At 48.3% G+C, this 23,980-nt stretch overlaps 1 protein-coding gene across 3 annotated transcripts in view; it reads left to right on the forward strand.

Moving 5' to 3' along the window:
- The window catches only part of man1a2 (mannosidase, alpha, class 1A, member 2), a 61,321-nt gene that overhangs the window by 19,979 nt on the left and 17,362 nt on the right, over positions 1–23,980 (forward strand). Inside the window, exons 6-14 of one of the 3 annotated variants that reach the window (XR_008834012.1) lie at positions 275–355; positions 4,760–4,854; positions 5,299–5,422; positions 5,753–5,846; positions 8,887–9,002; positions 19,558–19,777; positions 20,703–20,875; positions 21,243–21,358; positions 21,910–22,604. Coding sequence is in view for 2 of the 3 variants with exons in the window: in XM_056433633.1 (XP_056289608.1) it covers positions 275–355; positions 4,760–4,854; positions 5,299–5,422; positions 5,753–5,846; positions 8,887–9,002; positions 19,558–19,777; positions 20,703–20,875; positions 21,243–21,358; positions 21,910–22,045 (1,155 nt within the window). In the remaining variant the exon portion in view is untranslated. Of the gene's footprint in view, positions 1–274; positions 356–4,759; positions 4,855–5,298; positions 5,423–5,752; positions 5,847–8,886; positions 9,003–19,557; positions 19,778–20,702; positions 20,876–21,242; positions 21,359–21,909; positions 22,786–23,980 lie in introns of those variants that run through there. The other 2 variants (XM_056433633.1, XM_056433624.1) reach the window with 2 other exon arrangements.

The raw sequence follows: 23,980 nt of genomic DNA on the forward strand, positions 1-23,980 counted from the left end.
TAAATTCTAAAACAATTATATAGATTTTTTTTACAATTCATAATAAATTATAAAAATGATATATAATAATTCTAACAAATATATATATTCAATTATAAAACAATTATATATAATAAATCATAAAATAATTATATATAATTAATTCATATTCAGGTTTTTATGAATGAATGAGATATTGTCGGCAAAGAGGTGAAATATAAAGGAGCTCACAAGTAGAATATTAATAGTATGAAACAAACTGTATGTCGTAATGTGTTTGTTGTTGTTTTCCCAGAATGCCGAGGTGTCTGTGTTTGAGGTCAATATTCGTTTCATCGGAGGACTGCTGGCCGCCTACTACCTCTCTGGACAGGAAGTGAGTACTCACCTGTGTGTGTTGTTGTTTAACTGAGCAGAGGAAGAAGGGATGAAGAGAGTCCTCTCTTCCGCCTCCTCCATCCTCTTTTTACAAATTGATCCTGTTCATCCTCTTTTTTTTAATGAGTGCGTAACTGTGAATACATTCCAGGGAGGGAGGGGCTGAGCAGCAGAGGAGGAGGAGGAGGAGGAGGAGGAGGAGCCCCCTGGTGGTCAGGAGAGAAAATGCAGCTTGAACATTAAACCATAACACATTACATTTCATCTCCGTAAACATCGAGGTCTCGTCTGACTGCTTCTCCCCTTTACACACACACACTCACCGTCACACACACACACACACACACTCACCGTCACACACACACACACACTCACCGTCTCTCACACACACTCACCGTTACACACACACACACACACACACTCACCGTCTCTCACACACACTCACCGTCTCACCGTTACACACACACACACACTCACTCCCAGTGACATAATCCTCTGTTCCCTCGTCTCACTCAGCGTCTCATTCAGTCCATTTCACGTCTCCTTTAATCCCTTTAGGAGACTCCATGACATGTTAACACTGACCCAGTGTGTGTCTCCTCTCCTCTCCTCTCGTCTTGTCTCCTCTCGTCTCCTCTCTCCTCTCCTCCCTCTCCTCTCGTCTTGTCTCCTCTCGTCTCCTCTCTCCTCTCCTCTCCTCCCCTCTCCTCTCGTCTTGTCTCCTCTCGTCTCCTCTCTCCTCTCCTCTCCTCTCCTCCTCTCTCCTCCTTCCTCTCCTCTCTCTCCCCTCTCCTCTCGTCTTGTCTCCTCTCGTCTCCTCTCTCCTCTCCTCTCGTCTTGTCTCCTCTCGTCCTCTCCTCTCCTCCTCACTCCTCTCGTCTTGTCTCCTCTCGTCTCCTCTCTCCTCCTCTCCTCCCCTCTCCTCCCCTCTTGTCTCCTCCCCTCTCCTCTCTCCTCCTCTCTCCTCTCGTCTCCTCTCTCCTCTCCTCTCCTCCCCACTCCTCTCCTCTCCTCCTCTCTCCTCTCCTCTCCTCCCTCCTCTCTCTCCTCTCCTCCTCTCCTCTCTCCTCCCCCTCCTCTCTCTCCTCTCTCTACTCTCCTCTCTCCTCTCCTCTCTCTCTCCTCTCCTCCTCTCTTCTCTCCTCCTCTCCTCTCTCTCTCCTCTCCTCCTCCTCTCTTCTCCTCTCCTCTCCTCTCTCTCCTCTCCTCTCCTCCCTCCTCTCTCTCCTCTCCTCCTCCTCTCTCCTCTCCTCTCCTCTCCTCTCCTCCCCTCTCCTCTCCTCTCGTCTCCTCTCTCCTCTCCTCTCCTCCCCTCTCCTCTCGTCTTGTCTCCTCTCGTCTCCTCTCTCCTCTCCTCTCCTCCTCCTCTCGTCTCCTCTCTCCTCTCCTCCCCTCTCCTCTCGTCTTGTCTCCTCTCGTCTCCTCTCTCCTCTCCTCTCCTCCCCACTCCTCTCGTCTCCTCTCCTCCCCACTCCTCTCTCCTCCTCTCTCCTCTCCTCTCTCCTCTCCTCTCGTCTCCTCTCTCCTCTCCTCCTAACTCCTCCTCTCCTCTCCTCTCCTCTCTCTCCTCTCTCTCCTCTCTCTCCTCTCTCCTCTCCTCGTCTCCTCTCTCCTCATCTCCTCGTCTCCTCTCTCCTCTCTCCTCTCCTCTCTCTCCCTCTCCTCTCCTCTCTCCTCTCCTCTCTCCTCTCCTCTCTCTCCTCTCCTCTCTCGTCTCTCTCTCTTCTCTCTCCTCCTCTCTCCTCTCCTCCCCACTCCTCTCGTCTTGTCTCGTCTCCTCTCTCCTCTCCTCTCCTCTCCTCTCCTCTCGTCTCGTCTCCTCTCTCCTCTCGTCTCGTCTCGTCTCGTCTCGTCTCCTCTCTCCTCTCGTCTTGTCTCTCGTCTCCTCTCGTCTCCTCTCCTCTCGTCTTGTCTCCTCTCCTCTCCTCTCGTCTTGTCTCCTCTCATCTCGTCTCCTCTCATCTTCTCTCTCGTCTCCTCTCCTCTCGTCTGCGTGTGTGTCATTGATTTTTGAAGTGTGCTGTAATTCATTTTAAAGGCTGAACTGTCAGAGTGCCCCCCCCCCCCACAGTAGATGTAAACAGGACAACAGACTCACTCGGCTTGTTGTTGTTGATCATGTGAGGATGAAGAAGAGACTGAAGACGAGATTCAATTTCTACACATTTATTCTCCAGTAAATCAAAATGATGTCTCTTTATGGAGGAGGAGGGGGAGGGGGAGGAGGAGGGGGAGGAAGGGAGGAGGAGGAGGAGGAAGAAGAAGAAGAAGAAAAGGAGGGAGGAGGAGGAAGGAAGGAAGGAAGAGGAGGAGGAGGAAGAAGAAGAAGAAAAGGAGGGAGGAAGAGGAGGAGGAGGAGGAAGAAGAAGAAAAGGAGGGAGGAAGAAAAGGAGGGAGGAGGAGGAGGGAGGGAGGAAGAGGAGGAGGAGGAAGAAGAAGAAGAAAAGGAGGGAGGAAGAAGAAGAAAAGGAGGGAGGAGGAGGGAGGAAGGAAGGAAGGAAGGAAGAGGAGGAGGAGGAAGAAGAAGAAGAAAAGGAGGGAGGAAGAGGAGGAGGAGGAAGAAGAAGAAAAGGAGGGAGGAGGAGGAGGCCAATACACCATGCAGATGATTGGACTAAGCACCACGACCACGGCTCTGCTTTAGGGCGGGGCTACACGGTGATTGACAGGTCACTACCAGAGACTCGTCTCCTCGGGACTTCCTCCTTCCTTCTTCCTCCTGCCTCCTTCCTTCTTTCTCCTGCCTTCTTCCTCCTGCCTCCTTCCTCCTTCCTTCTTCCTCCTGCCTCCTTTCTCCTTCCTCCTGCCTTCTGTCTCCTTCCTCCTGTCGCCTTTCTCCTTCCTCCTTCCTCCTGCTTCCTTCCTCATGCCTTCTGCCTCCTGCATCCTTCCTCCTGCCTTCTTCCTCCTTCCTCCTTTTTCGTTCCTCTTCCTACTGTCGTGTATTTTGCATATTACTCTTAAAGATACAGCTATTTTATAGATCTGAGCCTAGAAGGCCACACGAGGGGGTGGAGTGAAGAGTTCCTTTGTCTCAAGTTGGCGCGAAAGTCCACAGCAGGGGACTGCCCTATATATCCATATTTGGTGGTCAACACGGTGGAGATCATCTTTGGAGGAAGGGGAGCTATAGGAAACCTTGGGCAACCTATAGAATCGAACATAAGACCTCCCACTTTCTCTTGTGTATATAAGCTGTAACCACACATAGATCCGTTGAATCTCCTTGTACACGGACCCGTGGATTCCCAGGCGTTCGAACGAAGCGTCTGTTTTTACTTTGTACTCTTAAAGAATAAACTTTGTATTCTTGGAGTGCTGGGTCTCTCGAAACTTCTTTTTCAACAAGTCCTCATTCAAACTGCGCCGGCGGAACCCCAAAAAGAAGACACAACACTACCTCCTGCTTCTTGCCTCCTTCCTCCTGCTTCCTTCCTCCTGCTTCCTTTCTCTTTCCTTCTGCCTCATTCCTCCTCCTGCCGTGTGTCTCCTTAGTGTCTCCCCCTGGTCTCCTCTCAGTATTCTCTTTGTGTTTCCAGTAATGTGTCCTGGAGGTTTTATCCACACTGGATCAACTCTTCGTGGTCTTTTGGTTTGTGTGTTTACCCACAATGCACCTCTCTGAGTGTGCAACCTGCTGCCAGTGTTTGTGTCCATGCTGTGAACATTTGAAGTATTATTACACGAGCTGTCGTGTTTCTGTTCGGGCGTGAATGTGACACCTCTCGTGGGACGGGGACGCTCTGCAGGGGTCCTCAGGAGGAACCCGTCCCTCCTGGAGAGTTTAGGAAGCAACACAACGTTCCTGGCGGGGAACGGTGTGTTGCTTTATCAGGAACAACAAATAAAAAAAGAATAATTAAAAGGACCACAGCAAATAACACATTTGCATGGTCTGCCTGAAGCTCGCTATGATATATATCATATATATAATAATATAATATATATATATAATATATTATACATATTAGATATATATATTAGATATATTATATATATATCTTAGTATTAGTGCGCCGGTCTCCTCCATAAATCTGTTCCGCTCTGACAAGCCGAGGCCATCACCGCTCCTCTCCTGACGTCTCACTCGGCAGGTGTTCTGTGTTTTATGTGTTTTGTGCTCGTACCTGTCGGCGTGGAGGTTGACGGGTCGTTCCAGGTGGTCGTGACGTTGACTGAGTTTTGTTTTACATTACATGTCATTTAGCTGACGCTTTTATCCAAAGCGACTTACAATCCTGTTACATTCATACACCGTAGACGCAGCTACAGGGAGCAACTCAGGGTTAAGTATCCTGCTCAAGGACACATCGACTAGGGCGGGGATTGAACCTCAAACCCGCTGATTGAAAGACGGACCTGCTACCCACTGACCCACAGTCACCCCGTTGTTGTTCTCCAGGTGTTCAAGCTGAAGGCCGTCCAGCTGGCGGAGAAACTACTTCCTGCCTTCAACACGCCCACCGGGATCCCCTGGGCCATGGTCAACCTCAAGAGGTCTGTGTGTGTGTGTGTGTGTGTATATGTGTGTGTGTGTGTGTGTGTGTTTGTGTATATATATGTGTGTGTGTGTGTGTGTTCAGTATCCTCTTCTATGCATTGCATTGTTGATTCTCCATCTCCCAGCCTCTCTTTACTTCACACACACACACACACACACACACTGCAGTAGCATCCCATTAACGTCATATGTACTCATGTAGCATGTGGGCGGTGCAGTCGCCTCCTGTCTGTGTCACAGATGGTGTAACTGAGATGAAGATGAAGAGTCCTGCTGGAGTACACCAGTGGAAATATCTTTCATTTATATACATATATATATATATATATGTGTGTGTGTGTATATATACTTTTGCATTTGAAGGTGTCTTATTTTGACTGCAGGATTAATTAACTCTCATTATTTATTTGTTTCTGTTCACTATCCTCCTCCTCCTCCAGTGGCGTGGGGCGTAACTGGGGCTGGGCGTCGGCAGGCAGCAGCATCCTGGCCGAGTTCGGGACGCTCCACATGGAGTTCGTCCACCTGACCTACCTGACGGGGAACCCGGCCTACTACCAGAAGGTACCACTAGGGGGCGTCGCCCTGTGGACACTACTGTCTGCCTTATGTCACGTGTGATGACGCTGTGTATCAGTCACACTAACGGTGTGTGTGTGTGTGTGTGTGTGTGTGTGTGTGTGTGTGTGTGTGTGTGTGTGTGTGTGTGTGTGTGTGTGTGTGTGTGTGTGTGTGTGTGTGTGTGTGTGTGTGTGTGTGTGTGTGTGTGTGTGTGTGTGTGTGTGTGTGTGTGTGTGTGTGTGTGTGTGTGTGTGTGTGTGTGTGTGTGTGTGTGTGTGTGTGTGTGTGTGTGTGTGTGTGTGTCGGTCGACCGACCGACCGACCGACCGTCAGGTGATGCACATCCGGAAGCTGCTGGCCAAAATGGACCGACCCAATGGGCTGTACCCCAACTACCTGAACCCCCGCACGGGCCGCTGGGGCCAGCGTGAGTACCCCACACTCAGTCACCCTCTCTCCCTCCGTCACCCCTCTCTCCCTCCACAACCCCTCTCTCCCTCCGTCACCCCTCTCTCCCTCCGACGCTCGGTGACGGAGGGAGAGAGGGGTGTAGTTAAAGTGAAGAGAGAGCAGCAGGAGGACCTGGAATGTTATGAAGTACATCTTTACAAAGGTGACCTGAACTCATTTTATGCACGGTTTGAGGCTAGCAACAACAGCGCTAGCTCGCCGGCTAACAACAACACCGTTAGCGTAGCCGAGGTGAGTTCTACCGCTGGGGATGAACACACACTCTCTGTGACCGAGCACAGTGTGAGGAGGGCTCTGTTGAGGGTGAACACCAGGAAAGCTGCAGGTCCAGATGGCATATCTGGGCGAGTACTGAAGACCTGTGCTAACCAGCTAGCTCCAGTGTTCACCACAATATTCAACCTCTCCCTGGCTGAGTCCGTGGTCCCCGCCTGCTTCAAGAGATCCACTATTGTCCCTGTGCCCAAGAATGCTTCTCCAGCATGTATGAATGACTACCGACCGTGGCCCTCACCTCGGTGGTCATGAAATGCTTTGAGAGGCTGATAAAGGACTACATCTGCGCCTTCCTCCTTCCTCCATGGACCCGCTGCAGTTTGCTTATCGCCCAAACAGATCCACGGATGATGCTGTCTCCCAGGTACTGCACACCACACTCTCTCATCTGGACAGCCAGAGGGGGCTATGTGAGACTGCTGTTCATTGATTATAGTTCAGCTTTCAACACCATAGTCCCTCCAGACTGGCCGGCAAGCTGATTGAGCTGGGACTGAACACCCCTGTGTGCTTGGATCCTGGACTTCCTGACCGCCAGGCCACAGGTGGTCAGGGTGGGCAGACACACCTCAGCTCCCTCACCCTGAACACAGGATCCCCCCAGGGTTGCGTCCTCAGCCCCCTACTGTACTCCCTGTACACACATGACTGTGTGGCCAGGTTCAGCTCCAACACCATCATCAAGTTTGCGGATGACACAGTGGTGGTGGGCCTGATCTCCGACAACGACGAGAAGGCCTACCTGGAGGAAGTTGCTGATCTGTCACTCTGGTGCCAGGACAACAGCCTCATCATGAATGTCACCAAAACTAAGGAGCTGATTGTGGACTTCAGGAGGGTACAACAACAGAGGACGTACTCACCACTGGGGATTAACGGGACTACTGTGGAGAGGGTGAGCGGTATAAATACCTGGGAGTCCACATCACCGAGGATCTGACATGGTCAACAAACACAGACACTCTGGTGAGAAAGGCAAGGCAGCGCCTACCACCTCAGGCAGCTGAGGAAATTTAAAGTTTCCCAGAGGATCCTTCAGTCCTTCTACTCTGGAGCTGTAGAGAGCGTCCTGACAGGAAGCATCACAGCCTGGTTTGGCAACTGCTCCGCTCAGGACAGGAAGGCTCTGCAGAGAGTAGTGCGTTCGGCTGAGCGCACTATTGAACTACACTCCCACCCTGCAGGACTTGTACACCAGGAGGTGCAGAACCAGAGCCGGCAGGATCATGAAGGATCCTCACCACCCCAACAACAGACTGTTTCAGCTGCTGCGGTCAGGCAGGCGCCTCCGTAGTCACGCTGCAAGAACAGAGAGACTGAGACGGAGTTTCTTTCCTCAGGCCATCAGGACTGTGAACTCCGACCTCACCAGGACCCCCACATAGACCCACACAACTGCCCCTCTTAGGCACACACACACACACACACACACACACTTACTGTAAATATTGTGTTGTTTTTTATTGTAAATAGTGTGTACTTGTTGGCCTTGCACATTCCTGCTGAGCATTGCCACTTTCATTTCACTGCACACCCTGTGTGTGTATGTGACAAATAAAACATCTTGAATCTTGAATCTTGAAGAAGATTATAACACTTTTAATGTACTTCATGTCACCACATTTCCAGCTATGAAGTAATCGGGACCAGTGTGTGTGTGTAGTAGTGATGTGTGTGTGTAACAGTAGTTTAACCAGACTAATGAGGAATGAGGCTGAGCTCTTCTGTCTTAATGAGATCCTGCTGTGACTGACAGCCTTATTACCACAGACACACACAAACACACACACACAGACAGACAAACACACAGACACACACACACAGACAAACACACACACAGACACACACACACTCGCACTCCTCTTCCCACTCAAACACCACCCACTCCCTCTTCTTCTTCACCTGCTCACAGAGAGATCTGCTTCCTCCAGCCTCCGCATAGACTTCTATACAACCAGAGGAGTCGCCACCTGGTGGTCAGGAGAGAGAATGCAGCTTTCACACATGAAGCATAGACTTCTATACAACCAGAGGAGTCGCCACCTGGTGGTCAGGAGAGAGAATGCAGCTTTCACACATGAAGCATATACTTCTATACAACCAGAGGAGTCCCCCCTGGTGGTCAGGAGAGAGAATGCAGCTTCAACACATGAAGCATAGACTTCTATACAACCAGAGGAGCCCCCTGGTGGTCAGGAGAGAGAATGCAGCTTTAACACATGACGCATAGACTTCTATACAACCAGAGGAGTCGCCCCCTGGTGGTCAGGAGAGAGAATGCAGCTCTAACACAAGAAGCATAGACTTCTATACAGCCAGAGGAGCCCCCTGGTGGTCAGGAGAGAGAATGCAGCTTGAACACATGAAGCATAGACTCACCTGTCTGCTAAGAGCAGCATTAGTTTTATTTATTCAGTAATTTGCTCTTCGTACATTACAATGATTTCACTGGAGGTCATGAAAACAAACCATTAAAGCAGATTTGCTTCCTCAGTTGAACTAATGCACACTTAAATAAAACATGTTTAATAGGTGTGTGTGTGTGTGTCAGTGTGTGTGTGTGTGTGGATGGAAAACCACTACAGGTTTCGATGGATGCTTTTGATCCCGTATGTTTGTCTCTGCCAACGAAGAATGAACAATTCACGTTGGCGTGTTCCTCCCTCTCTTCTCAGACCACTCCTCTCCTCCACTGTTTAACCCTCTCCCTCTCTTCTCAGACCACACCTCGGTTGGAGGACTCGGGGACAGTTTCTACGAGTACCTGCTGAAGGCGTGGCTCATGTCGGACAAGACCGACACGGAGGCTCGCAAGACCTACGATGACGCCATCGAGGTAAGACTTCAACCACCGGGGGAAGAAGAATGAGAAGAAAACTAATGTCATTTATTTTCTCCCCAACTATGATTTTTACTGTTTCCTTCAGAGATATGGTACTACAAGCCCTCTAGTGGAGCAATATGGTACTACAAGCTCTCTAGTGGGGTAATATGGTACTACAGGCTCTCTAGTGGGGTAATATGGTACTACAGGCTCTCGATTGGGGTACTATGGTACTACAGGCTCTCTAGTAGGGTAATATGGTACTACAGGCTCTCTAGTGTGGTAATATGGTACTACAGGCTCTCTAGTGGGGTAATATGGTACTACAGGCTCTCTAGTGGGGTACTATGGTACTACAAGCTCTCTAGTGGGTCAATATGGTACTACAAGCTCTCTAGTGGGTCAATATGGTACTACAAGCTCTCTAGTGGGGCAATATGGTACTACAAGCTCTCTAGTGGAGTAATATGGTACTACAAGCTCTCTAGTGGGGTAATATGGTACTACAGGCTATCTAGTGGGGTAATATGGTACTACAGGCTATCTAGTGGGGTAATATGGTACTACAGGCTCTCTAGTGGGGTACTATGGTACTACAAGCTCTCTAGTGGGGTAATATGGTACTACAGGCTCTCGATTGGGGTACTATGGTACTACAGGCTCTCAAGTGGGGTACTATGGTACTACAGGCTCTCTAGTGGGGTACTATGGTACTACAAGCTCTCTAGTGGGGTAATATGGTACTACAAGCTCACTAGTCGGGTAATACAGGGCTCCAGACTGCGACCAAATGGTCGCATTTTGCGCCTAAAAATAGACACGGTGCGAGTAAATTTTTCATCAAGTCGCAACTGCGCGACCAGTAAATTAGCAGATTATTTATTTTATTTTTGTTGCTGACAAACTTGTTCTACACTTCAGCCCACTATAGTTAGCGGTAATGCCTGAATGACTCGATTGCTAACCGACATTAACTCCAGAAGAAGAAGAAGAAGGCTGGGCTGTGTGTGAGCGGGGATTGACAGCGGGAAGGGGAGGGTGACCACTGTTATAGGCTAATGTGTGAAAAGAGGCGGGTCTTGGGGTTATCGCGAATGAAAGATTTGACATAGCGGTGTCTCCTGTAGACAATGGCGGCGGACTATCAGTTCGTACTTTCTTCCTAAACCTATAGAAGACAAATCCTGAGAATGAGTCCGACTCAACTTGTGAGGAAAGCGGTGGCGAAAAAGTCAACAAATTCAGCTTTCGCGATGAGTGGCTGCGCGAGTTCACCTGGCTGAGGTATTTCAGGGAGACCAACTCAATGAACTGTACATTCTGCTGTCGATTCTCACAACATGCGGGGAACACAAACTTTTCTGATAAGACTGGCACGACACAATTAAAACACGACACGCTGATCAAACACAACGCCAGTCTCAAACATAAAATGTGCGACCTGTGCAATGAAAGTGCAGCTCCACTCAGAGTCGCATTTAGAAGACAAGAGGCTGCTAACCAGTGCGCCGAGGAGGCCGAATTGCGATTGAAGTTTAACACGGCGTATTTCATTGCCAAGAAGAACTGCCCTACGCAATTTAAAGGCCAACTTGATCTACAAAGGAAGAATGGTGTCAAACTAAGCATAGCATAATAACGACACAGCATGCGCAGTTTGTTGGCATCATCGCAGATACACTGAAACGGAAGACGTACGAGAAGATTAAGGACGCTCCTTATCTGTCAATCATGATTGATGGGGACACATACGTCAACAAAAGAGTGTGAAATCATATATGCCAGGATCCTGCAACAAGGGAAACCAACAAATGTTTTGATTGGCCACATCGAAGTGCAACATGCACATGCTCAAGGTATGTTTTCTCTCAAATTATGTTTAAACTCAATACAGTAAGTTCTGAAAGAGTTCTGTTGTGAATGTTTTGCAGTTCATGAAGACAAACAGGCACCATAATGATTAAGCTGTTAGGCTGGTGGTAGGACTAACACATAAATAATTGTGCACAATATGTAATTTCATTTTAAGGTGTATGATGCCACCAAAGAGGCCTTCAAGAAACTGGGGACAGAAACAGGGTGGTTAGACAAGACGGTTGCCATCACGCACACAATAGCTCGACTGCATGAATAGAAAAAAATTTTTTGCGAGCACCCAAGACCCATTTTGACCCAGGAAAAAGTGCGCCCCTAAATTTTCGCTTGCGCCCCTAACATTTTAAGTTAGCAGCGACTGTGCTCCTAGTTAAAAAAGTTAGTCTGGAGCCCTGTAATATGGTACTACAAGCTCACTAGTCGGGTAATATGGTACTACAAGCTCTCTAGTGGGTCAATATGGTACTACAAGCTCTCTAGTGGGTCAATATGGTACTACAAGCTCTCTAGTGGGTCAATATGGTACTACAAGCTCTCTAGTGGGGTAATATGGTACTACAAGCTCTCTAGTGGGGTAATATGGTACTACAAGCTCTCTAGTGGGTAATATGGTACTACAAGCTCTCTAGTGGGGTAATATGGTACTACAAGCTCTCTAGTGGGGTAATATGGTACTACAAGCTCTCTAGTGGGGTAATATGGTACTACAAGCTCTCTAGTGGGGTAATATGGTACTACAAGCTCTCTAGTGGGGTAATATGGTACTACAAGCTCTCTAGTGGGGTAATATGGTACTACAAGCTCACTAGTCGGGTAATATGGTACTACAAGCTCTCTAGTGGGTCAATATGGTACTACAAGCTCTCTAGTGGGTCAATATGGTACTACAAGCTCTCTAGTGGGGTAATATGGTACTACAAGCTCTCTAGTGGGTAATATGGTACTACAAGCTCTCTAGTGGGTAATATGGTACTACAAGCTCTCTAGTGGGGTAATATGGTACTACAAGCTCTCTAGTGGGTAATGGTACTACAAGCTCTCTAGTGGGTCAATATGGTACTACAAGCTCTCTAGTGGGGTAATATGGTACTACAAGCTCTCTAGTGGGTCAATGTGGTACTACAAGCTCTCTAGTGGGGTAATATGGTACTACAAGCTCTCTAGTGGGTAATATGGTACTACAAGCTCTCTAGTGGGGTAATATGGTACTACAAGCTCTCTAGTGGGGTAATATGGTACTACAAGCTCTCTAGTGGGGTAATACCATTTTCAAGCTCTCTAGTGGGTAATATGGTACTACAAGCTCTCTAGTGGGGTAATATGGTACTACAAGCTCTCTAGTGGGTAATATGGTACTACAAGCTCTCTAGTGGGGTAATATGGTACTACAAGCTCTCTAGTGGGTCAATATGGTACTACAAGCTCTCTAGTGGGGTAATATGGTACTACAAGCTCTCTAGTGGGTAATATGGTACTACAAGCTCTCTAGTGGGGTAATATGGTACTACAAGCTCTCTAGTGGAGTAATATGGTACTACAAGCTCTCTAGTGGGGTAATATGGTACTACAAGCTCTCTAGTGGGGTAATATGGTACTACAAGCTCTCTAGTGGGGTAATATGGTACTACAAGCTCTCTAGTGGGGTAATATGGTACTACAAGCTCTCTAGTGGGTAATATGGTACTACAAGCTCTCTAGTGGGGTAATATGGTACTACAAGCTCTCTAGTGGGGTAATATGGTACTACAAGCTCTCTAGTGGGTAATATAACTTCACGCTCTCTAGTGGGGTAATATGGTACTACAAGCTCTCTAGTGGGGTAATATGGTACTACAAGCTCTCTAGTGGGTAATATGGTACTACAAGCTCTCTAGTGGGGTAATATGGTACTACAAGCTCTCTAGTGGGTCAATATGGTACTACAAGCTCTCTAGTGGGGTAATATGGTACTACAAGCTCTCTAGTGGGTCAATGTGGTACTACAAGCTCTCTAGTGGGGTAATATGGTACTACAAGCTCACTAGTCGGGTAATATGGTACTACAAGCTCTCTAGTGGGGTAATATGGTACTACAAGCTCTCTAGTGGGGTAATATGGTACTACAAGCTCTCTAGTGGGGTAATATGGTACTACAAGCTCTCTAGTGGGGTAATATGGTACTACAAGCTCTCTAGTGGGTCAATATGGTACTACAAGCTCTCTAGTGGGTCAATATGGTACTACAAGCTCTCTAGTGGGGTAATATGGTACTACAAGCTCTCTAGTGGGTCAATGTGGTATTTTCTAAGCTCTCTAGTGGGGCAATATGGTACTACAAGCTCTCTAGTGGGTAATATGGTACTACAAGCTCTCTAGTGGGTAATATGGTACTACAAGCTCTCTAGTGGGTCAATATGGTACTACAAGCTCTCTAGTGGGTAATATGGTACTACAAGCTCTCTAGTGGGTAATATGGTACTACAAGCTCTCTAGTGGGGTAATATGGTACTACAAGCTCTCTAGTGGGGTAATATGGTACTACAAGCTCTCTAGTGGGGTAATATGGTACTACAAGCTCTCTAGTGGGTAATATAATTTTCTAAGCTCTCTAGTGGGGTAATATGGTACTACAAGCTCTCTAGTGGGTAATATGGTACTACAAGCTCTCTAGTGGGGTAATATGGTACTACAAGCTCTCTAGTGGGTAATATGGTACTACAAGCTCTCTAGTGGGGTAATATGGTACTAAGCTCTCTAGTGGGGTAATATGGTACTACAAGCTCTCTAGTGGGGTAATATGGTACTACAAGCTCTCTAGTGGGGTAATATGGTACTACAAGCTCTCTAGTGGGGTAATATGGTACTACAAGCTCTCTAGTGGGGTAATATGGTACTACAAGCTCTCTAGTGGGGTAATATGGTACTACAAGCTCTCTAGTGGGTAATATGGTACTACAAGCTCTCTAGTGGGTCAATGTGGTACTACAAGCTCTCTAGTGGGGTAATATGGTACTACAAGCTCACTAGTCGGGTAATATGGTACTACAAGCTCTCTAGTGGGTCAATATGGTACTACAAGCTCTCTAGTGGGGTAATATGGTACTACAAGCTCTCTAGTGGGGTAATATGGTACTACAAGCTCTCTAGTGGAGTAATATGGTACTACAAGCTCTCTAGTGGGGTAATATGGTACTACAAGCTCTCTAGTGGGTCAATATGGTACTACAAGCTCTCTAGTGGGGTAATATGGTACTACAAGCTCTCTAGTGGGTCAATATGGTACTACAAGCTCTCTAGTGGGGTAATATGGTACTACAAGCTCTCTAGTGGGTCAATATGGTACTACAAGCTCTCTAGTGGGTCAATATGGTACTACAAGCTCTCTAGTGGGTCAATATGGTACTACAAGCTCTCTAGTGGGGTAATATGGTACTACAAGCTCTCTAGTGGGTCAATATGGTACAAGCTCTCTAGTGGGTAATATGGTACTACAAGCTCTCTAGTGGGTAATATGGTACTACAAGCTCTCTAGTGGGTAATATGGTACTACAAGCTCTCTAGTGGGGTAATATGGTACTACAAGCTCTCTAGTGGGTAATATGGTACTACAAGCTCTCTAGTGGGGTAATATGGTACTACAAGCTCTCTAGTGGGGTAATATGGTACTACAAGCTCTCTAGTGGGGTAATATGGTACTACAAGCTCTCTAGTGGGGTAATATGGTACTACAAGCTCTCTAGTGGGTCAATATGGTACTACAAGCTCTCTAGTGGGGTAATATGGTACTACAAGCTCTCTAGTGGGTCAATATGGTACTACAAGCTCTCTAGTGGGGCAATATGGTACTACAAGCTCTCTAGTGGAGTAATATGGTACTACAAGCTCTCTAGTGGGGTAATATGGTACTACAAGCTCTCTAGTGGAGCAATATGGTACTACAAGCTCTCTAGTGGGGTAATATGGTACTACAAGCTCTCTAGTGGGGTAATATGGTACTACAAGCTCTCTAGTGGCGTAATATGGTACTACAAGCTCTCTAGTGGGGTAATATGGTACTACAGGCTCTCTAGTGGGGTAATATGGTACTACAGGCTCTCTAGTGGGGTACTATGGTACTACAAGCTCTCTAGTGGGGTAATAATTTTCAAGCTCTCTAGTGGGGTAATATGGTACTACAAGCTCTCTAGTGGGTAATACTACAAGCTCTCTAGTGGGGTAATATGGTACTACAGCTCTCTAGTGGGGTAATATGGTACTACAAGCTCTCTAGTGGGGTACTATGGTACTACAAGCTCTCTAGTGGGGTAATATGGTACTACAAGCTCTCTAGTGGGGTAATATGGTACTACAAGCTCTCTAGTGGGGTAATATGGTACTACAAGCTCTCTAGTGGGGTAATATGGTACTACAAGCTCTCTAGTGGGGCAATATGGTACTACAAGCTCTCTAGTGGGGTAATATGGTACTACAAGCTCTCTAGTGGGGTAATATGGTACTACAAGCTCTAGTGGGGTAATATGGTACTACAAGCTCTCTAGTGGGGCAATATGGTACTACAAGCTCTCTAGTGGGGTAACATGGTACTACAAGCTCTCTAGTGGTGTAATATGGTACTACAAGCTCTCTAGTGGGGTAATATGGTACTACAAGCTCTCTAGTGGGGTAATATGGTACTACAAGCTCTCTAGTGGGTCAATATGGTACTACTCTACTTCCTGATGGCGCAATATGGTACGCCTCTAGTGGGTGATGTAATTTTTTGTTGTTTTCGTTTTAAATACTGTTTTCTGCTGTGATTCCCAGAGCTCTTTCACCAGAGAAGAGCTCATGAACATCAGGGGAACAACTCCAGCGGATTTATTTCCAACGTTTTTAACTTCTGTGGAGTTACTGGACATTTTGTAAAGGTGTGCTCACCTTCATGCCTTGGTGGCTTGCCGGAGAGGAAAGCGCTCAGGGGCGCTTATGCGGCTACGAAGCGGGATCTCGTACAGCGCTGCGGGCATATTTCTCTCAACGTCCGCTCACTGTGCAACAAACTGGCGAACTCCAGCTGCTGGTGGGAGAGACAGAGACTTCTCCTCATCCTCCGCCCTGTGTTTCACGGAATCATGGCTTAGTGGATCGATACCAGATTCTGCGCTCCAGCTCGCTGGCTTCCAGCTGTTCCGGCGGACGGGACACAGAGCTCTCCGGAAAAGCAAAGGGTGGAGGAATCTGCTTTTACCTCAACAACGGCTGGTGCAACGACGTACGGTGATCCTACAGCACTGTTCGCGGACCTGGAATCTTTATCATTCACTGCAAACCCTTCTACTCCCACGTGAGTTCGCTTCATTCATCCTGGCGGAGTTTACATGCCGCCGCAGAACGTGCACGAGCTGGCGGACCCTCGCCGAACAGATACGGTGTGTGGGCGGACCTTCCCGGACTCTTTAGTTATTGTACTCGGGATTTTAACAAAGGAAACCTCAGCCACGAACTCCTAAATATAGACAGTTAATAAAATGCCCTACTAGAGAAGAGCATTCTGGACCACTGCTACACAACAATCAGCAGGGCCTATCACGCCGTTCCTCGAGCTGCACTGGGAAACTCTGACCACGTCATGGTTCATCTGATTCCCTCATACAGGCAGAGACTAAAGCTCTGCAAACCTGTGGTGAGGAAGTTCAAGAAGTGGACCAGTGAGGCTCTGGAGGATCTTCGGGCGTGCTTGGACTGTACTGACTGGGATGTCTTCAGGACTGCTACCAACAGCCTGGATGAGTACACAGAGGCTGTAACTTCCTACATCAGCTTCTGTGAGGACAGCTGTATTCCATCCAGCTCCAGGGTGAGTTATAACAACGACAAACCCTGGTTCACAGCGGAGCTCAGGAAGCTAAGACTGCAGAAGGACCAGGCATTCAGGAGTGGGGACAAGGACCTGTACACAGAGTCCAAATACAGGTTTAGCAAGGCGGTGAGAGATGCTATACGTCTGTACTCTGAGAAACTGCAACAGCAGCTCTCAGCAAACGACTCTGCTTCTGTCTGGAGAGGGCTCAGGCAGATCACCAACTACAAGCCCAAATCACCCCACTCCATGAACAATGTGCTTCTGGCAGGCGAGCTCAATGAGTTCTACTGCTGCTTTGAAAGACAATGGAGCAGTCCTGAGACCATCCCCACAGCCCCATCAACAAGCCACAGACCATCAGCCCACCCTCCTCCAGCCCATCAGGGGCTCACACCTCTGGAGCACCCTCCATCAACTCAGCGACGACCCTCGTCCTCCTGGAGAGAGCGTCAATAGGCTGTTCAAAAGCAGAACCCGCGCAAAGCAGCGGGCCCGGACTCCGTCTCCCCCTCCACCCTGAAGCACTGTGCTGACCAGCTGTCTCCGGTGTTCACCGACATCTTCAACACCTCCCTGGAGACATGCCACGTTCCAGCCTGCTTCAAGGCCTCCACCATCATCCCGTCCCAAAAACCCAAGATCACAGGACTCAATGACTACAGGCCCGTCGCTCTGACCTCTGTGGTCATGAAGTCCTTGAACGCTGGTCCTGTCACACCTCAAGACCATCACCGACCCACTCCTGGACCCCTGCAGTTCGCCTACAGAGCCAACAGGTCTGTAGGCGATGCAGTCAACATGGCCCTTCACTACATCCTCCAGCATCTGGACTCCCCAGGAACCTCGCCAGGATCCTGTTTGTGGACTTCAGCTCTGCTTTCAATACAATCATCCGTCCCTGCTGCAGGACAAGCTCTCCCAGCTGCACGTGCCCGACTCCACCTGCAGGTGGATCACAGACTTCCTGACCGACAGGAAGCAGCACGTGAGGCTGGGGAAACACGTCTCAGGCTCCCGGACCACCAGCACGGGTTCCCCCCAAGGCTGTGTTCTCTCCCCTCTGCTGTTCTCCCTGTACACCAACAGCTGCACCTCCAGTCACCAGTCCGTCAAGCTCCTAAAGTTCGCGGATGACACCACCCTCATTGGACTCATCTCTGGTGGGGACGAGACCGCCTACAGGTGGGAGACTGACCACCTGGTGACCTGGTGCAGCCAGAACAACCTGGAGCTCAACGCTCTAAAGACAGTGGAGATGGTTGTGGATTTCAGGAGGAATGCAGCCCCACCCGCCCCTCTCATCCTGTGTGACTCCCCCGTCGACGCTGTGGAGTCCGTCCGCTTCCTGGGCTCCATCATCACCCAGGACCTCAAGTGGGAGCTGAACATCCGCTCCATCACCAAGAAGGCCCAGCAGAGGATGTTCTTCCTGAGGCAGCTGAGGAAATTCAACCTGCCAGGAGAATGATGGTACAATTCTACACGGCCATCGTTGAGTCCATCATCTGCTCCTCCATCACCGTCTGGCACCCTGCAGCCACAGCCAAAGACAAGTGCAGCTGCAGAGCATCATCCGCTCGGCCGAGAGGGTTATCGGCTGCAATCTGCCTTCCTCCAGGTCCTGTTCACTTCCAGGTCACTGAAGCGGGCCAGAAAGATTGTCGCTGACCCTCCCACCCTGGACACTCCTGTTGAGTCCCTCCTCGGGAGGAGGCTGCGTCCATCAGGACAAAGACCACCCGCCACACCAAAGTTTTTTCCGTCGGCAGTCGGGCTCATCAATGGAACCCGGACTGACTGACTGTCACCCCCAGGACTACCACCTCTTCTTCCTCCTTCTTCCCGCTCCTTCCTCTTCCTCCTCCTCACTCCTCCTCCCTCCTCCTTCTTCTTCCCTCCTCCACACACGTCACTTTAACATGCACTTTAACTAAAACACACCACTTGAAGCACACACCCAAACACTTCACATTATTTGTTGTCTTTCTGTCGTGTTGATTGTTGTTTGTTTTGTCATGTCCAAATGTTGCACCTTCCACCAAAAAAAAATTCCTCGTTTGTTTGTGAAAACATCCCTGGCAATAAAACTGTTTCTGATTCTGATTACAAGCTCTCTAGTGGGGTAATATGGTACTACAGGCTCTCTAGTGGGGTAATATGGTACTACAAGTTAAGAGAATGATTTTAAATGAGATTATTGATGTTTCAGGGAGCCAGTGCAGAGCAGCTAGTGCAGGAGTGATGTGATTTATTTTCTTGGTTTTAGTGAGAACACGAGCTGCAGCATTCTGGATCAGCTGGAGGGACCAAAGAGACGGATTAGAGCAGCCTGATAATAAGGAGTTGCAGTAATCTCTTGGACATCTGGCTAACTAGACATCTGGCTAACTAGTTAGCTCGCTGGCTGATGGTGTTGAATGTAAACATGGCCGCCCGCTCTGCCTCCTCGAGACGCCGCGTCCTTCAGGAAAGTGAGCCGCCGACATCTTGAGATTCGCGGCGCGTCCGTCGGGTCGGGGTCAGAAACGAGAGGCGAGCTTTTGTTTGTTTGTTCTTAAGAGAGAGGGGGCGGAGTCAGAGGGAAGCAGATGTTCTCCGGTGGAGATGTCCGGCGCTCATTAGGAGCAGATGCTGCGCAGGTGGAGGGGGAGTGGGGGGGGATGCGTTGTCTGACCCTCATGCACTCACACATACACACACACACACACACTTAATATTCTATTCATAACCTTCACCCACGTTACCGCTATAATAAAAACAGTGTTGACCTTACCTCCTCGTTCTGTTACTGTTTCCATCACTTCCTGCATATTAATACACACGTGTATATGTGCACTACACACACACACACACACGCTTCCTTCTCCGCAGGCCATCGAGCGCCACCTGATTCGCAAGTCCAACGGCGGCCTGACGTTCATCGGCGAGTGGAAGAACGGCCACCTGGAGAGGAAGATGGGCCACCTGGCGTGCTTCGCCGGCGGCATGTTCGCGCTGGGCGCCGACGGCTCGCCCGACGACAAGGCCGGGCACTACCTGCAGCTGGGAGCCGAGATCGCACACACCTGCCACGAGTCCTACGACAGGACAGGTGAGGAGGACACACACACACACACACGAGTGCTGCCTGAAGATTATATTATTTTAAAGTTCATGACAGAGGTGTTTTCAGAAGTTGTGCTCACAATGAACTACAGCTGCAATGTCAAAAAACTACGGAAGCCCTGAGAGTCCATAATATAAAATCCATATCATAAATCTCTTCTGTCTTCATGACTTTAATGTTCGGTCAGGTGAATTTTCTCAGTGACATTTTTATTATAATTTGTGAAAAAGGTGGAAAAAAAACTATTTGTTGTTGTAATACCCATTTCGTCCACAAGAGGCGCCACTGTGTCGTACAGCAGACTGAAAGCAGCGCATTCAAAGGATTTCTTGCCAAAATAAAGATGGTAATGTTACATAACTTACTGGCAGAATATGTATTTACCTTTGGAGAGCGTGGAGACGAGAGGTGGACGTCACCCTCTTGTAGCCCAGATGGGTATTACAACAACACGCCAACTAAACGTTTAGAAAATGTTTCACCGGATTAAAAAAAACTTTATTTAATTTACATTTTTATTTCATTTAAAAACTCAAAGCACTGAATCCGTCTCATGAATGCATTTAAAAAAAAAAAATGTATTAGCTTTATGGATGGTGTTTTTTTTTTAGAGAGAGAGAGGAATGAAGGAAAACTATTTTTAATGAGCGTGTGTGTGTTTGTTTGTTATTATTCTTGATAAATTCAGCGAAAAATTAACGAGTAGCAGGATTGTTATTGCTTCATCACACACACACACACACACACAGTCTAATTGACATCATAAAAAGATCATGTTGATATCATCTCCTGTGTTTCCTACGTGATCAGAGTTTTACTGTCGTACCCTCCTGACGTTCTTCCTTTTACATCTTTCTCTTCCTTCATTTTCTTCTTTCCTTTCCTCGTCTCCTCGTCTCCTCCCCCCCAGTGCTGAAGCTGGGCCCGGAGGCCTTTAAGTTCGACAGCGGTCTGGAGGCGGTGGCCGTGCGGCAGAACGAGAAGTACTACATCCTACGGCCGGAGGTCATCGAGACGTACTGGTACATGTGGAGGTTCACCCACGACCCCAAATACCGCCAGTGGGGCTGGGAGGCCGCGCAGGTACGGGCAGAGGGGGGTTGTGGGAAATGTAGTCCAATAGTGATGTCACAAAGTCCATCTACCGCTTCAGCTTCATCTCCCGGGTGAATCCTTTAAACGCTCACCTTCGACCCGGCTGGCGACGGCGTGGTCTCCGTGGTAACGGTCGCTCCTGGCCAATCGGAGGTGCAGAAGCACGGCGGGGGCGGGGCTTAGCCGAGTGTCAATAGCGCGAAGCGTCAAGGAGCAGTTATTGTCATTACGCACCACAGAAGAAGAACATACAACAACAAAAAGGTCAAAACGAGACAAAGAAGGTCTCTCCTCGTCTCCTCCTGACTCCTCACCTCTTCCCTTGCCTCCTTCCCTTTCTCCTCGTCTCCTCCAGGCCATCGATAAGTACTGCCGGGTGAGCGGCGGCTTCTCCGGGGTGAAGGACGTGTACTCGTCCAACCCGACGTACGACGACGTGCAGCAGAGCTTCTTCCTGGCCGAGACGCTCAAGTGAGTCCCCTGAACCACGCGCTCTTATTTTGAAGGTCTCATTTAAAATAAGTGAACATTTTACAGGTAAAAGTCAAATTAGTCCAACAGGAAGCTCCCGTCACAATAAACCTAAAAGTAGGAAAAGCTTTCCCATCGTTTGCATTCGGTATCAAATCCTCATCGTCATCTTCGTCCTGGTTATGATGATGAAGAGGCTCTCATGTGGCCCTCTGGCTCCCCCTGGTGGCGGCTCTAGGGATGTCACGATGCTGGCTGTCAATCAAACGTAACCACCAATCAGAGCGCAGGAAGCTCTCATACAACTTCTTATGTTAGGACTTTAAGGTCTTTGAAGTGTGTGTGTGTGTGTGTGTGTCTCTCTGTGTGTGTGTCTCTGTGTGTGTGTGTCTCTCTGTATGTGTGTGTGAGAGAAACAGGAAGTGCTCCTTTAAAAGTCTAAAAACCGTCTTCAGCCAAGTTTTTACTTTAGTTTTGTTTGTATGAAAGAATCAAAATGACGTTAATTTCAAACATGTTTCTACTTCCTCCTCCTCCTCCTCCTCCCTCAGGTATCTCTACCTGTTGTTCTCCAGTGACGACCTGATGCCGTTTGAGAGTTGGGTCTTCAACACGGAGGCTCACCCGCTGCCCGTCCTCCACCTGGGCAACATCACGCTGCCGGGCAGCGAGCCGGCCCAGCGGTAGACGGACAGAGAGGGGCCTAAGGAGGGGGCGGGGCCTAAGGAGGGCGCCCGCTCGTACGCCCTCCCCTCAAGAAAAAGGGTTTAGAAAACCCACCAACACTGGATAAACTTACATTCAGCTCTACCGACACTGCAGGGCGACGCCCCCCCCCAGAGGGCGACGCCCCCCCAGAGAGTCTCCGTCTTCTTCTTCTCTGTTTTACTCTGTGACTCCACCCCTCCGTCTCCTCTGCTTCACTCAGGGAGACGAGTGCTGCTCGGCTGAAGGACCCGGCCCCTCCCACCGGAGGCGGGACTTACTTCTGTTTTTGGGGGATTTGTTGTTATTATTTTTAGTGTTGATTTGAAATTCGACCAAACTGGGAGCCCCCGCAGTGCATTCTGGGGGTTTTCTGTGAAGGATTACGCCGCCTCCTCCTTCACGGCTCTGTTGTCGATGCGTCTGTGAACCGGGGACACCGGGGGGGGACCAACCCCCCCTCCTCCATTTCACTTCCTGTCCAATCTTCAGATGAACTTTGACCCCTCCTCTTCCTCCTTTATCAGAAAAGAGGACCAATGTAAGTGGAACAGTAACTACTCGGTTACCTCCTCATCTTCACCACTCCTCCTCCTCCTCTTCCTCTCTCTCTTCTTCTGTGCTCTTCCTCTTTGAGCTGTAACTCGTTGCTTTGTGCACTTTGTACGGAGCGCTGTGACGAAGGACGCGCCGAGCGAGCTGAATAAATGACGTCATCCTGCTGTGCTCCAATCCCACGTTTGCTCTGTTCCATCATCATCACCTTCATCATCGTCACCATCATCATCGTCACCATCACCATCATCACCTTCATCACCATCATCATCACCATCATCATCACCATCATCCTCATCACCTTCATCATCATCACATCATCATCACCACCATCATCACATCATCACCACCATCATCATCACATCATCATCACCTTCATCATCATCATCTCCTCCTCCGCTGCCGGTCGGACCTCCTGTAACTGTAAGTTGCATGAGCTCCTCCAGTGTCTCCTGGGCTCCTCATGTAAAGAGCCCCCCCCCCCCCCCCTTCGGGCTCAGAGAAATCCGGCGAATGTTTTTTGGATTATTTCTCAATCCTAGAAACGTATTTGGCGCCTCAGATCAAAGCGACCCTCGACCCCGTGACCTTGACGGGTGACTGCTGTCCAACGCGCCGACGTCATATCATCCGGAGCCAAGTCGGCCATTCTTTTGATTCTAATGATTTCTTTATCATTTCGTTATCTTCATTTCTCTGTGAGTCTCGTGTGACCTGGAATCACTAAAAACTAAAAACTTTGTTTTTATCATCAGATAAACAACTTTCACCCGAAAAATGTACAAACCTGATTATTTAGTCAACAATCATGACAATGCCTACAATTTATATATAAATATATAAATTATATACATTTATATTTATAAATTATATATATAAGTTATATATATTTATATTAGGGCTGTGAAACGATTAAAAATTTTAATCGGATTAATCACAGGTTTTTGTGGATTAATCATGATTAATCACATATTACCGATATTCTCGGTATATTTTGTGAGAACATAGAGATTTATGACAAAAGACGGATATATACATTTATACATTCTTCTATACAATGGTGCTGCAACTCAGCAGTTATTTAGCAGTTTTCTTCCATATGGAACATTAATACATCTTCATCCTAAACAGAATGTTTAACCCTCCTGTTACCTTTCGGGTCAATTTGACCCCATTCAATGTTTAATGTCGATGTTCTTTGGGGTCAATTTGACCCCAGGCTATTTTCACTGTGTCAAACATATCAGAAATATCACCTTTTTATTTATTTAAAGGGCTATTTAGGTAGTCAACAAACAAACATAAAGTACCTCACACTTAAACTTGGGAAGCAATATTAATTCTAATAATTTTCTGGAGGTT

This window comes from Pseudoliparis swirei, chromosome 2, assembly GCF_029220125.1.
Source record: "Pseudoliparis swirei isolate HS2019 ecotype Mariana Trench chromosome 2, NWPU_hadal_v1, whole genome shotgun sequence".
In the NCBI taxonomy this organism is placed as follows: Eukaryota; Metazoa; Chordata; class Actinopteri; order Perciformes; family Liparidae; genus Pseudoliparis; species Pseudoliparis swirei.